At 50.2% G+C, this 15,853-nt stretch overlaps 1 protein-coding gene across 1 annotated transcript in view; it reads right to left on the bottom strand.

The window, feature by feature from the left end:
* Positions 1 to 15,853, bottom strand: part of LOC308440451 (uncharacterized protein) — a gene marked incomplete at its 5' end in the record, with an annotated part of 109,286 nt that overhangs the window by 86,792 nt on the left and 6,641 nt on the right. The window contains 7 exons of the mRNA XM_080942559.1: positions 2,517 to 2,682; positions 7,734 to 7,777; positions 7,968 to 8,098; positions 10,340 to 10,487; positions 11,096 to 11,227; positions 11,312 to 11,477; positions 14,892 to 14,962. Coding sequence (XP_080798685.1) covers positions 2,517 to 2,682; positions 7,734 to 7,777; positions 7,968 to 8,098; positions 10,340 to 10,487; positions 11,096 to 11,227; positions 11,312 to 11,477; positions 14,892 to 14,962 — 858 coding nt within the window. The remainder of the gene's footprint in view (positions 1 to 2,516; positions 2,683 to 7,733; positions 7,778 to 7,967; positions 8,099 to 10,339; positions 10,488 to 11,095; positions 11,228 to 11,311; positions 11,478 to 14,891; positions 14,963 to 15,853) is intronic.

Raw genomic sequence — 15,853 nt, forward strand, 5'->3', positions numbered from 1 at the left:
ACCAGCCTCGGCTGCCATCACTGTCTTCCATCTCTTCCTGTCAATTTTGCTTTCATGGAAGCTTCTCAGAGACGAGAAGTAGCCTGCCTCACTTTGCCCAGCCTACAGGAGACGGAGCCCTGCCTTAGCCCTGGGGTTGGATTCCCAGGTTCAGGTCTTGCTGTGTCTAAAGCAGCCCTGGGCTCAGTTCTGAAAAACACAGTTCTTGGGGCCCTGGCTGTGAATGTCGCCTGAGAGCGCCCAGTGCTGACAGAGTTCTGCTGTGGACACACGGTTTCCCACTGGTCCTCACGAGAATGGGGGCCACATGCACACCTCTCTGGAAGCAGGTGTGTGTGTGTGTGTGTGTGTGTGTGTGTGAATGTGTATGAGTGAATATAAAGGTGTATATGTATATGAATGTGCATGTGCAAATGAAGCTCTGTATGGATATGCAAATGTGCCTCTGTGTGTATGTATATGCATGTGTGCATTTCAGAGTACGTGAATCCTGGTGCGTGCATCTCAGCACGTGTGTTCTATGAAAATTCACAGGCACAAATAGTTTTAAAGCACGTTTCGTTTATTATTATTATTATTATTATTGTTTGTTTTTGTTGCTGTTGTTTTTTCTGTATTCATCAAAACAAAAGGCACCTGACTCCCAGCTCTGGTAGCTAAGCTAGATCCCTGGACTAGGATGGAATGAGAGAACCGACCTGTCCAAAGCTGTCCTCTGGCCTCCACACATGTGCCTCCCATACGCAAAAACAATTGGGTAATTTTTAAAAGTCAAAAACATGATCATATTCAAATGAAATGTTTAAAGCTTAGAGAGACGAGCCTCAGGCAGAATTTACTCTCCCTTGAAGAAGGAAAGGCTGTTTATTTCGACCTTGACTGGAACCAAGCACCCCTGCTATCCTCTCCTCATACTGTCTGTCTGTCTCTTGCTGTCTGTCCCAGCCACTCGCTTTGCCAACAATATCCTGATCTATGGCGCTGCCCCATAATACAGACAGAGAAACTGAGGCTGTGCTGGGCAGGTCAGCGCCTATGCCTTATATCCACACCACACAAAGCACAGATGAATGGGGGAGGGATGGAGGGGGACAAGTCTGCCCAGCCCTTGGACGGTGATTGTGACCAGTGTGTCACCTAGTGGGCTGTGGATTGGGTCACTCAGAGTCCAGTGTAGACACAGATCAAAGTTGGTTCCCAAATTTGTGTCCTTGAGCGCCACATATAGCCTGTGGAACCAATCCCAGGATCAAGGGTCAGGGTAGAAAGTTTAGCTGTTCCCTATACACCCTCAAAAAGCTGTTGGGGCTCAGGGGTACCAAGAGCCTCATCAGTGCCTGATGCTCCTAGGGACTCTGGCTAGGCCCAGCCACTGAGTGTGGTCACAGATGCTGACTATTCACCCTCACACACTCCCAGCCTGGGACAGTGGGATGAGCATTCCCAAGAAGCACCTCCACCTCCCAAGGCAAATGAGGCTTTGTGAGAGAAATGGGACTTTGCTCATTGAAACCATTGGTTAGTTTCACAGAGCTCCACATTGCAACACACCCCAGATAAAGTTTGTTGTTGTTGTTTTTAAACAGCAGCTCTGCTTCTGTTTGTTTTTAATGACATATATATGAGTGTGCTGGTGTGACGGTATACCATCTGTGGAGATCAGATCCTCTAGAACTAAAATCGTGAACTGAACCTGGGTCCTCTGCACAAGCAGCTAGCACTGCTAACCACTGAGCCATCTCTCTAGCCCCGTGGTGGCCCGCAGTTAACAGGTTCTAACTGGGTGCTGCGCAGCTGGAGAACTGCTTTACACAGAGCACGTCATCTTTCACCACAGGCTTAAGACAGAAGAACTAGGACTATGCCAGTCTCAGGAGGGCTGGGGGATGGCCGGGATGAGCAGACCCTGCATCGGTGAGTTCTGAGAGGCAGAGGCAGGGGCAGGGGGATCTCTGTGAGTTAGAGACCAGCCTGGTCTATGGGGCCAGTTCCAGGACAGGATAGGCAGGGATACACAGAGAAACCCTACCCCCCACCCAAAAAAAAGACAGAAAGGAAGGAAAGAAGAAAGGGAGAGAAACAAAAAGAAAAGTAACCTTGCCTCTATGAACATGTGCTCACATTCGTGCAAACACATCCACATGCACATTTGTTTTTTGAGAAGTTCAGAGGTGAGTCACTGACTCACAACAGCCACACGCACTGCTGAAATTCAAAGCTAGTTCTCACTGCCCTGGTGGCACACACACTAAGTCTCAGAACTTGGGAGACAGAGGCAGGACAATGCAGTTAGACGTCAGTCTGGGCTCCGTAACAAGTTCCAGGCTAGCCGGGCACATATATGAAGACCAGATGTGTGACAGTAAATCCTGCCTTGAACACTGCACCAGGATGTAGCTCCATCCCTGGGCTATGAAGCGGAAACACAACTCCAGGATGGAAACAGTTTCCCCTCATGTGTCCAGCAACCCAGCCAAGGAAAGAGTTCAGGGCTGGGGGTTGGGGAGTAGACTCACCAGCAGAGTGTGCACCATGGTGTCTGTGGGCTTTGAGATGAAGGCCAGCGACCACAGCCACGCCTCAGCCTGGCCTACCGTCACCTCCCTAGCCAGGATGAGCTGCTTCATGAGGCTCACACAGTTCTGAGTACCGCAGGAGGACAGAGCATCTACCAGCGGGTGCCTGAGGAGAGCAGCACAGAATTGTGTCACATCGGGGGACCACCAAGGCTGGGGCCAGGGGAGGGACATGCCTGAACTCTCCAAAGAAGGAGCCATGCTGGGCCTGTGTCCACCTTGCCATGCCCACTTAGCTAACGGAAGAGTCTAGTTCACCCTCTGACAGGACCCAGCAAGAGGATGATGTGGGGATGAGGCCCTGCATAGCCAGCGGTTCTCAGAGGATGATGTGGGGATGAGGCCCTGCATAGCCAGTGGTTCTCAGTTTAAGCATCTGATGCTCTCAGCCCAGCACCAAGGAAGGCACGAAGTAATTTTATTACCTTGTTTGCATAGCACTGAGAACCGAGCCCAGGGCCTCACCCACTAGGTAGGAAAGAGCTCTGGTACTGCACAACTTCCCTGCATCATCTGAGACAGAATCTCACTAAGTAGCTGAGCTTGAACTCAGTCTGTAGCCCGGATTTGGATTTATGATCCTCCTGCCTCAGCCTCCAGTGTTGCTTAGATTACAAGTTTGGGGAAAGAGTTTGTTTATTTATTATAAGCAAGGAATTTATTAATTTTTTTGTCTATCTCAAATGTTTACCTTTTTATTTCAAGACTGCTGAAAAAAAAGTTAGAAGTCTCCACAAAGACATCGTACTGTCCCGCTGCAGACTGGAGAGGCAGTGTCTGGACTGGGAACGGTGACCATATGAGGGTTTCTTGGTCCTAGCCATTCCCTGTGCATAGATGTGAAGCTGGGGCCACAGGAGGCAGTGAGGGGGACAGGTGGAGTCCCAGCCTCCCCCAACGCTCTCCAGCATCTGCTCTGTCAATGAGACTCAGCCGGCTCAACAGCAGAATGGGACTATAGTGACAAGACCTACTCCAGGGCTGCCGTGATTCCCCAGGGAGACAGACACGCTGTGGGCTGAGAGTCACACGCACACCCTCAACTATTTCTCTTTTCTGTCTGTGGGGCTGGCCTTCAGGAGGGGCAAGGGCAAGAGCAGAGGGTACCCAAGAGATTACCAGCTCTCTTGAAACATATGGACCTGGAAGGGCCTCCCCACCGTCTAACCCCAAGATTCTTCATCCTAAGGCTGATGGTGGCACAGTCCTGGAGTCCCAGCATTTAGGAGTATGAAGCAGGAACATTGCTGTAAGTTCTAAGCCAGCTGAGCTAAACAGCAAAACAAAGAAACTTGGCTGTTTCGCTTCAGGCAAGTGTCCTAAATGTTCTGTGCAAATCCAAGGAGCAGAAATAGCAGTAGCACTTGCTAGTGGAATTATTTAGGATTTCAAAGAATGAATACAGACAGCAGTCACAAAAGTCGCATGTTCCTTATCATGTTATGTGGTTGCTTCATGAAGAGTAGGAAGCTACCCTGAGGTGACCCAGCCCAGTGTGGAGTCCCTGGAGTGAGATCCTCAGGGAGAACCCTGGGTTCGAGGATCCCTTCACACCTTTCCTGGCCCCAGCTCAGCTGGAATGAGGGTGAGGATGAGGTTGGGGTGGGATCCCAGCCTGCAGAACCCCGTACTAGACACCCGAGAAGCCTCCATGGGGGGCCCAAGGTGCTTGGCATGAGCTTGAACAGATGCTGCTCCAGGGGAACAGTGCCATCTTTACCTGTGCCTTCACATTCCATCTCAGCCCCACAAAGCTTGCATTCTGGATCCCACCCTGGCAAGTGGGGGGTCACACCCCACCTGAGGACCCTAGAGAGTACCAAGGCCACCTACCCCATCAGAAATTCCCCAAAGGCAGCTGACCTGTGGTCCAGCCGCCACCTGGAGTAAGGCCCCTCCTTACCAATCATCTTGGCATCTCAAAGAAGAGCGTCTCCAGACTTCTGTCAGCTCATCTGCAGAAAGGCCTTGGAGATCAGACACCAGCATCAGGAATGTCTCTGTGGTCTGGGATGCAAAGGGGACAAAATATCAAAGGGATCCCCATGATTGCTTGATCCATCCCCTGCCCCAAGACATTCTTGCAGAGCAATCTGAGCAGTCAAACGACAGCTGGGTGGTAAGGCCACATATCCAATCCAGTACCTGTCTTCCAGCTACTGGGTTTTGTTTGTTATGGTTTTGGGGATCTGGTTTTGTTTTCTATGGTACTAAGGATGGAACACAAGGCCTTGTGAACATTTTCAGACTTCATTTAACCATAGGAAGAAACTAAGTTCAAGGTCCCAGGCCCCAGGGGAGCTGGGACTTCCCAATAGTCAAACAGCTTCTATTATCAGAGAACAGTGTCTGAGCCCAGGCAACTTAAGAACAACTTCCTCATCTTACAGGCAGGGTCAAACAAGTTTATGTTCCCAGGCCCAGGGACCAGCTCCTATCCTGATTGGTGGAAACTCCCTTGCTCAACCCCTTACGTCAAATATGATTGGACAGTGCTACAGCCCACCTGCTCCCCTTTGCTTTATGGTTTCATCCTTTAAATATGCTATACAGCATTCCTTCAGGGTCAGAATCAGTTCCTGAGTCTGTTCTGTGGCCCTGATCTATCAATAATGGTTTGATTACAATAAGTTTTTGTCATCTGCATTGACCTGATGCTTGAGTAATGTTGGATTTAAGCAGACGAGTGACTGTCAACAGTGAGACAGGAAAGCATAGTCAATATTAGGATTCTTCCAAACTCCACCCCACAGTTACCTCTCTTGTTCCTGCTCCTCTTGCTCTAACCCCTTTGTCCCTCCTTTCCCAATTACCCCCATGTGCTCATGGTTGGCCTCTTCTTCTCTACTTCTCCACTCCCCCCCTCTCCCTCCTTCTCTCTCCCTCTCTCTCTCTCTCTCTCTCTCTCTCTCTCTGTGCCTCTACTACCCTCTTAACTCCCCACCCCATGCCCTTAATAAACTATTCTATACTATACCATCACGTGTCCCTCAGGGGGAAGGGATTCCCAACATAGGCCAGCCAGGGGTACCTCTTCCCCCTGTACCTCACCACACCTCCATAGAACATACCCCACACACTCTCGTTATCTTTTTCATAACTGTCAAGATTTCTAGTTCTCAGCTGAAGGCCAGTCACAGAGTGTCCCAACACAGACAGAGGGCGGCCTCCAAAGTGTATCCCTGACACCCATAGTTGCTCAGTTTGGGGAAACTGACTTCATATTTCCATTCCACTTCCTCCCTCTAATCCAGATCTCTGCTGCAACTCAAGCCTGAGGCCACAAGAAAGGCAAGCCCAGAGGATCCATGTTCGGTCCACCTCCTGCTGCCTGCTTTGCAATGACTCGGACATGTCTGAGCTCTCCAGCATTGAGGGGTTGCTAGAGTGGAACCAACAACAGCCTGGTCTCAGAACAACACATGACATAACCAGTACAGTGGCACACACTGCAGTCACAGCACTTGGGAGGCACAAACGGGGGTCATCCTAAGTTCCAGACCCTGTCTCAGAAACATAAAAAAAACACTGTAGAGGACTCGTGGAGGTCAGTGTGTCCACCCCAGAATCTAGGAGTCCCCCTTGGACACCCTGTCTTCACATTCACTGCTGGTACTCATGGGCAGCATCAAAAGGCTGGCCCCGACTCAGGTAAGCTCTCTGTCAGCCCACTGTGCTACCTGAAGACCTCAGAGTCCTGGACCTGTTTCTCCTCTGACTGTAGGATTTAGGAACACATCTGCAGCTGCCAATAGCCTACCTATAAGTAAACCCATCTTGTGCAGGTTTCTAGGGCATTTGGCTGAGGTGTGATTTTGTGTTGGGGCTCTTAGGTAGCATGTATGAGGTCATGGGTTCTGTCCCTAGTGCCTCCAAAAAGAACAAAACAAAACAATCTGCTTGGCTCTACAGCCAAGCATTTAATAAATGTGTGCACCTTGAGTTTTCTTTCAGAACAAGTGTGTCTGCTCCTCTCCAGCCACCCCAGCAGGACTTTTCCCTTCCCCTGGCCTCCCAGTGGAAGCTTTGGCTAGACCATTCCCACCATTGCCCCCCACATTACCAACACCCGCCCCCAGAGAGAGGAGGGAGGGGGGAGGGAGAAAGCCACACTGAGAGTCTATTCTCTATGGGCCACCAAGTCCTGGCTTTGTTTCAGGGCTGAAAACAAATCTTGTCTGGGTCCACTGGCCTTAGGAAGGGGCAGACATTGTAGTCTCCTGGCAACGCAGGGAGGCTTGGTCCTCTCAGGGGGTGGGATCTGGTGGTGTGGGTTAGTGCTTCCCTGGAAAGCCTAACACTGTATTCCTAAGGAAGATGGGGGCCTCTGACACAGACACTGCTTGTCTCCTCAGGGAAACCTAGACTCCATTGTGCACCTTGCCCTGAGATACATGACAAAGGGAAATGTTCAGTCTGAGGTCAAGAAGTGCTCTCTGCTGGGCAGGAGAAGCAGATTGTCCTGTGGCTTTCCACAGCTCCCGTTCCCGGAACAGGACTGTAAGGGGAGTATCAGTTCTCAGCTTGGACTACTGTTCACCCAGAGATATCAGTACGGTTGCTATGACTACAGGCAGGGAAGGTGCTGGCATCTTCTGTATACCACAGTGTACAGAGCATCCCAATCCTACAACAAATAATGCTCAGGGTAAAAAGCCTTGCTGTGGGACCAGACAGCCTCGGAGAAATGCCAAGATTTGATACTTTCTAGTTAGGTGACTTTGAGTATGGTTCCTAAATTCTGCAAGCCCTCTATACGATAATATTACATCCAATGGACAAAAACACAAGCTGCCTTTCTGTATGAGATAAAATGACTTACAGAAACCCTTAAATATTCATATCTACCTATTGCCAATTAAGTCCACCTGGATGGGGCTAGAGAGACGGCTCAGCAGTTAAGAGCACTGACTGCTCTCCCAGAGGTCCTGAGTTCAATTCCCAGCAACCACATGGTGGCTCACAACCATCTGTAATGGGATCTGATGCCCTCTTCTGGTGTGTCTGAGGACAGCTACAGTGTACTCACATACATAAAATAAACAAATAAATCTTTCTTAAAAAGTTCACCTGGATCTAGGTCTGCTTTCTCCAGCTCCTTCTTGCTTCTCCTCTATTTCTGCTTCTTTTTTGTTTTCCTCCCTTTTCCCCACCTACCTCTCTACTGTCCAATCGTGTATCACAAACTTCCATTTCCTCACCTGTGAAATGGACACACAGATTAAGAATTTTCCTGAGCGTTGACTTGGATTCTAACACGAGGGAGGGCCTCAGCTTCTGGTCTCAGCCCGGAGCAAAGGTTTGCGTGTGTGGGTTAAGCTCGGCAAGAAGAGAGTATGGAGAAGCCGTTCAGGCCCAGGGCAGAGTCCAGCGTGGGCTGGTGAAACTTACCTCAAAGCTGGTGGGCTGAGCCGCACACAGCCTCCTCACCAATGCAGCTGCTGCGGCCACTGTGGCTGGGGACAGTGTCTCCTCCCATTCGTACTGCAGGCTGCTGGGACTCGAGTCTCTGAAGTCTGTATCTGGGCCGGCAAGGCAGTTAGAGTCAGAGGCTCCTGAGAGCTTTTCCTTCAGTTCTGCAAATGAGGCCCTCAGTATGCCCTGGGCAAGGGGTTAAAGAGGCACACATGAGGTCATAGCAAAGACATAAGCAAGGCGCCTATTCCCTGAGGGAGGGTGAGGAAGAATACCGCCTCAGCCGACACAAGGACAGGAAATATATCCTAAGGCCCCACCTGGAAGACAGAGAAGCCCGTGGCTGTCACATGTCAACACCAACTCCACCTGTGACAATGAGGTCCCGTTCAGCACTAACTAGGAATGAGGGTCAGCTTCTTGCCATACGTGGTGGGCTGATGGCTAGTGAGTAGGGGTTGCCTTGGGGCTGACTGAGATGGTGAGTGTGCATCTCTGAACACGTCACAAACAATATTGGATCAGACCCTTTGAGTTCTGGGTTTCTTTGGTCTTTTGGTTCTTTGGCATTTGCTGTCCTGAACTCCCATCAACCCTCCAACTTCAGGCCTCAGCTTCTTTAGTGCTGGTGTGATCCACTATACCCAGTTCAGATGCACACTGCACATAGCAGCAGCAAAGTGAAATACACCTCAGTAAATGAGCATGCATGCGTGCGCGTGTGTGTGCATGCTTGCGCACACATGTGTGTGCTTTCACATACATGTGGGTGCACATGGGTGTTGCTATGGATTTATATGTGTTCATGTGGAAGTTTAAGATCTGGGTACTTTTCTTGATTACTCTCTCGCACATACTGACACAGACTCTCGGCGGAACCCAAAGCTTGCTGGTTTGCTGTCTAGCCAGACAGTTTTCTCCCCATGGCTCTGCTGCCTGTGCACCGGGATCACAGATGGCCAACCAGGCCCACCCGGCTTCTTTAAAATTTATTTTTATTTTTTATAGCCTGTGTTTGTCTGTTCTGTGTGTGGGTACATGCATGCGTACGCAGCGCTCTCAGACAGAAGAGTGCATCAGATCTGCTGGCGCTAGAGTTCCAGGAGGCTGTGTGCTGGGTGCTGGGATGGGTGCTGGGATCCAGACTCAGGTCCTCTGCAAGAACAGTGCATGCCGTTGATCCCTGGCCGTCTCTCTAGCCTGCACTCAGCTTTTTGTGCAGTTTCTGGGGATCCAAACTCCCTGTCTCATGTTTTCATGGCCAGCATTTTACCTAGTAAGCACTCTGTCCCTGCCCTCAATTAAGGTGTTTTTCAGAAAAGACTGACTCTCGAAGGGTAGGCATGTAGCTCAATAGCACAGTACTTGTCTGGCACTCATCAGGCCCTGGGTTCAAGTCCTGGCACAAGAAAAGAGAAAAATCTGATGAATCACAGAAATCGAGAGTTTGAGGCCAACCGCAGCCATATAACAAGTTAGACCCTATCCTGAAACAAAAGCCAAACATGGTGGTACGTGCCTGTAATCCGAGCCCTCGCAAGAATCAGAAGCTTGAGGATCTGTTACACAGTTCAAGGCTAGCCTGGGCTACATGAAACGTTATCTCTAAAAAACAACAACGAAAACAACTGAAAGTAAAAATAATGTTCTTGCAGCTGTAGAGATGGCCCAGTGGTTAGAAGCACTTGCTGTTCTTCCAGAGGTCCTGAGTTCAAATGCCAGCCCTCACATGACAGTTCGTGAACATCTGTAATTCCAATCCCAGGAGAGCTGATGTGTCCTCTTCTGGCCTCCGCAGGCACTGCACACGTGCAGTGCACAAACGTACTTGCAGACAAAACACCCATACACATAAAATAAAAATAAAGGTTAAAAATAACAAATAAAATATTTTAAAAGAATAATAGTCTTATTTCCTTATTTGGAGGAATAATTGGCTCCTTTAAAGAGGCAAAGCAAACAAACAAAACTGAAACCTATTTCCCTTTGCCCAGCCTTAGTCACTTCTTTCTATGCTGGGCTGGAACAGAGGCCTACTTCAAAAGGAAGCTGCAGGAACTTTCTGAAAAAAATCAGGAATCTAAGAGTCATTGAATGTAAAACAAATTGTCCTACTAACGCTCGGACCAGAAGATTCCATCTGAAGACAATTTGGAGAACGGATACAAACGGTAATGTCCTCAGAGCCCGCAGAGAGCTCACAGAAACTTCTAGAAGAGGCTAGGTTCTGACAAAGACCATCTCTGGGGTAGTTCAGGGATACACAGGCAGGGAAGGCCCTGGTGGGCCCTCTGAGGCTCCTCACATGCACCCTCCCACCGTGGCCAGGGTGGAAAGAGCAGTGTCACCTGTGATAGATGAGTCCTGGGCCACCACGTGCAACAGTGTGATGGCGGAGCGTGCCAGCGTGTGCACAGCGCTGGCCTTCTGAAGCAGGGGTCCGGCTGTGTGCTGCTCCTCACAGGCAGCCTCCTGCAGCACGCCGGCCCGGAAGTTCTGCCGACAGTTAAAGCTGGAAGCTAGACTGGACTGGACCAAGACAAGACACAAACTCAAACCATGTCCTGCAGGAGCTGCAGCAACAGGAAGGGCTAAGGCCCCGTCCTCACCTGAGCAGTGGCATGGAAGACCAGGCAGAGGATGCTGGGAGATTAGACATGGGGAATGGGAAAGTCCAGCAGATGGGAGCCCAGGAACAAGAAGGGTTGTGACAGTCAGGAGAGCTAGAAGGTCCAGTATGGACAAGGCTCCTGACCTCTCAGACCCCTAAAGGGCCAGGACTCTCAGGAACAAGAGTTGATGTGACCATTTCTTCCTTATTCAGGTGGCCACTGTCCTGAGCACACATTTGCATTACAGAAAGATATGGAGGGAGGAGAGAGGGAAGGGGAATGATTGGGTGAGAGGAAGAGGAAGGGGGAGAAGGAAGAGGAGGAGGAGGAAAGAAAGCAAGCGGGAGAGAGAGGGGAGGAGGAAAGGAAAGGGAGTAAGAAAAGAGGAAGGAGGACGGAGGGAAGGAGGGAAAGGGAAGGAAGGGAGGAGGAAGTGAGCAAAGTGATAGGGGAGGGTGGCAGAGGAGGGCAGGCTTCGGTGTGCACACTTACCATCCCAGGCAGCGGCAGAGTGTGCAGGGAGGAGTGAGCACTGTGCAGGGAGCACGTCGCCAAGTCCTTGGTCTTGAGCAGCTGAGCCCCTTGACTCTTGTATGTGGTGGGACACCGGCCCAGAATGTCCACCTGAGATGTTCCATAGAGCAGTCGTCTCCCCGTGCCTCTCCGCCCCTCCAGTCCACGGCCCTTCCCTTCCAGTTCTGCCCTCACCTCCTCAAGGGTCTTGGACTCGTGGACCTCGGGACAGCTCTGCACAAGGCTCAGAACTGATCGCTTCACGTTCAAGGCCCAGCGTGGTTCAGAGTGGTGAGGACACAAGTGGACCACCTGCCCAGCACTGAGGATGAAGCCAAGAGGTCTATGGCCCAGAGCAGCACTGTGGAGGGAGGGATGGGGTCACCAGGGTCACAGTAACTCTGTCCTGCAGATCGCCCCCCAGAGGGAACACCCAGGCACTGCACTCCCGAAAAACTTCCTCCCCTTCTCTCTGCTCAAGGTGTCTCCTAGGTTTGTCAGCACCACGACAAAACCCACAGGTGGGTGAGCTCATGTACAAGAGGCTTTCACGATCTGCCTGAGCTCTGAAACATCCCACTGAATCCAGAATCTGTTGCTCAAAAGGACACCCCAGTGGTACCCGGACCGACATTCACTCACATCAGACGAGTTCTCACTGAACCCATGCAGCATCAGAGGAGCCCTCTTGCCATTAGCCCCTCCTCCAGAGAAAAAGACTTTATTCCAAACCATAGGTCTCCATTTTCTTTTGTTTGTTAGTTTAGACAGAACATCACACACCAAGGATGATCTTGGTCTCCTAATCTATTCCCAAGTGCCACCAAACTTCTTTTCTCAGTGCTGGGGACCGAACCCAGAACTTCATGCATGCTAGGCAAACACTCCACCAACTGAGCTACGATCCCAGCTCAGCCCCATATTTTATTTGTGGCAGGGAGCAAGGGATTCCATTACTGAGGACTGAACCAAAGGTGCTGGTGTGGAACAGGCCTTGGGAAAGCCGTGTTTACTTTAAGTGTTGACTCCAGACCTGGGCCCACAGGTAACAGGACAAAGCCTGGCCTCTCTGCCTTCTTTCCACGGGACTCCTTCAGCACGGGCCACTGCTTTCCTTGGGATGTCTGCATGTATGCTGGCCAGGCTTTATTGTCAACTTCACACAACTTAGAGTCACTTAAAGAGTGGGGCCTTCGATTGAGAAACTGCCCAGATCAGACTGCTCTGGCAGAGTGTAAGGATTCATGTGGGAAGGCCCAGCCCACTGTGCGTGGTACCATCTCTAGGCAGATGGGTTTGGACCTTCCATAGGACCTTACAGGAGACTAGATAGTAAGCCAGTAAGCAATGTTCCTCCAGTGGTTTCTGCTCTGACCTCTCTCAGCAATGGACTCCTGAAGTGTAAACTTTCTTCCTCAGTTGCGGGTAGTCTTGACTACAGAGAACAGATTGGCAGAGTGTGCTAACCTGTATAACCTCTCTCCCCTGTTAGGGCTGCAGGTACACTTGAAGACCAGTTCTAACTTTGAGCTCACCTTGGGTTCCAGGAAGAGTGAAACTCTGTAGGGCACGTCACTCCCTAGTGAAGGACAGTTACCCATGAAAGTGTGGGGACAGAGTGGTCACCTCAGGCGTTGACAGTGGTGAAGAGTAAAAGGTTGTCAAAGGACACTGATTCCTTGCCCTAGGGATTTCCTCTGCCGCTCCCAGGAAATCCCACCCAGGAAATCCCACTTTCTTGAGATTTGAGTTCCCAAAATACCACAGAAGGTCCGGATGACCTCTGTGGAATGTTCCAATGCCCTAGGTGTGCCTGGGGGTGTACTGATAAAAAATGTATGATTCTTCCCCTTATGAATTTCCTCATTCCCCCTGTCCTCCCCCTCCTTTGTGATTTTTGCCTTTATAAGCCTGTTACAAGTTCAGGCCGGGGTCGAACTCCTCTACCCCTGCGTGGTGTATGAGTCTCGACCCCAGCATGCTGGCCTGAGATCTCACTCTTTCACTTTCAATAAACTTCCTCATGCGATTGCAGCAAGTCTGGTCTCGGTGCCTCGCTGGGTGCGCGCCTCTCCTGAGATTTGAGTGAGGGTCTCCCTTCGGAGGTCTTTCAGTGGAAAGGCCTTCCTCAGACCACTGTCAACGAGCCAAACTGAGCCAATGATCAGCTGTACCTTGATGGGACAGCTTGGCCACGCAGATCCCAACCCCACTCTTCCTCCAAAGCTCAGGTGAGCATCCAAAAGGTGGATGTGGCGTCTCTGGAGCCCTGTGTCTGTTCTCCCCAGGATGCTGCATTGATCTGATTGCCTCTCTCTGCTCTTCCCAACGACTCAGTTCTTAAATTGCTGTATCAGGGCTGGTGGCCAAGCCTAGCTTGAGCGTGCTGCTGGAGTTTTGGCTTTTGCCCTCCAACTCCAGGTCACAGACATTGAGAGCAGAAAACCAGGAGTGGGGGCTGTACCCAGCAGCCAGGGATGCTCTGGGAGGCTCTGGGAGGCTCTGGGAGCCGTGCCTCTGAGCTCTGCTCCTGACTGGTTGGAGTAACTGTGCTTGGTGGGAGGAGGAGAGGGATGCTGAGGCATGCATCCTTGTGTAAATTCAGGATACCAAGACAATCCAGGAAGGATAAAGTAAAGAGAAGTACTGTCTTCCAAGCCTCCAGTCATTGGGCCCCTGAGCAGAGGAAACTCTCCTCATTTCCACCTCTCAGGGAGGCTTTGTCCCCTCCTACTCCAGTTGGTGTCAGGGGTTGGGGGTCCTAAGGCAGAGAGTCTGGACTCTCAGACCCTGAGCTTAGAGAAATCCCAATGGTACTTCCTCTCTCAGAATACAAGTGTCAGTCTGGTCCCAGGGAAGTGACAACCCCCAGGGCCCCTGACTTAGCATTTCTGATGAGGAGTGAGGGACAATAGGTCCCTTAGAGGAGACAGCCTAAAGGCTTTCAGGGGACCCATCTGCCCCTGGCCAGCATCCCCCACACTCTGCCCCTGAATTCCTGGACAAAGGCTTTTTTTTTTTTTTTTTTTTAAACAAATGAATTTGCAATAAAAAAGGAAGAGGAATCTGTCAGACGGGGCTGTCTTCAGACGACTGCCCTTGGAGCTTAGAGCCCACAGTCAGGGAGCCCTGGGAAACCAGCGCAAAGGACAGTTCCAGGCTTGGCTGGGTCACAAAAGGGCAGCTAAGCCTGTGAGCAGGCAGGACATTGCCTTTTACCTCCTCAGATAATGGGGGAAGGGGACCAGCTGGTCTCAGGATACAGAGATCAGCATCATGCAAACTGTGCCCACTGGGTAACTAGCAGATTATGAACTCTACCTGCTCCAAGTGAGCAACAGGCAGTCCTGGGAAGTGATTCCCCTCCATCAGAAAAGAGGCTACCCAAAGACGCTATCGGGGCGCCATTCAAGGCTTCTGCACCATGAAAACGCTCAGTTTCCTCACCTGATGACTTGACAGGGTAAAAACATAAAGATGAGCTAAGTGTGTTGGTGATCCAAGCACTCAGGAGGTAGAGGAAAGACTATCAGGAGTTCAAGGCCAACCTTGGCCACATAACAACTTTGGGGCCAACCTGGGCTATAACAAGACCCTGTTTCCAAACAAAAACCTGTTAATCTAGACCTTCATTTGATCTTTACTCCAAAGTGATATCTCTTCAGCATGGCTTCCCTCTCCCTGGATTTTCTGGTCTGGCTTAGTGAACCCAAAGCCCATTAGTCATGGGAAGGGGCTATGGACTCATACACAAAACACCAGGTCAGGATCTTACCTCAGACTCTTGGACTCCTTCAGAACTTCCACCTGGGACCCCAGAACAGACGTCACCTTAAAGTCCTGAAGCTAAAGCACAAACTGTTTTGAGTAAATGGCCTCTCAGATTTTCTCCGATGTTAAAAGCTCAAAAAGAAGGTTCTAGATTCTGGGTGGTGGATACTGAGATACTTCAGTCATGAGCAGCAGAAACAGCTAGATGCCTGCTTTTCGCTGCTACATGAATGTTCTCATCTCCCCCAGAAAGTCTGATAGGATTCCTGTAACAGAAGTCTACAAACGAAAATAAATAGGGATTAAGTGGTTGAGAAGGAATGTGCTACTGGGGCAAAGGTGTTTGCTGCTAAAGCTGAGCCCAAGTTCAATTCCTGGGTCCCACATGGTAGGAGAGAACTGACTTCCCACAAGCTGCCCTCCATGTGTGTACCCTCACAGAAGATGAATAAATGGAGATTCTGACAACGACAAACAAGAAGACATAGAGTTCAGTGGCAAACGGTGTCAGCTGCTGCTGAGGGCTAAATACAAACCCATAATATAAGCAGTTATACATTCATAAAACATTAAGCAAGAGAAATGGGCAGGCACACTACTGGATGGCCCAGTATCGCTGGGTTGGTGGTATGTGTGTTTATCGCAACAAAAATTACTTTCTAGAATCAGGTATAGTGGTGTTTCCTATGATCCCAGACCCATGTGGAATCTGAGAGGTGTGGTGCATGCCTGTAATCCTAGCCTTGGGGAGGCAAAGGCAGGACACTGTGAATTCAAGGGCTACCCTGGTCCACATGTGAGCTCCAGGCCAGCCTAGTGCCTGAAAAAAATAATAATTTTAGGAATCACGCCTGGAGTGTAATTCAGAGATTGACTGTTTGGCTAGAATGTACAAAGCCACAAGCATTCCCAATGCAGGGGAAAACTAAAAAGGAATCTTAAAAAATGATTTATCTTTCAGGTGTG

Source organism: Micromys minutus, assembly GCF_963924665.1.
Source record: "Micromys minutus genome assembly, chromosome: 31".
Lineage (NCBI taxonomy): Eukaryota > Metazoa > Chordata > Mammalia > Rodentia > Muridae > Micromys > Micromys minutus.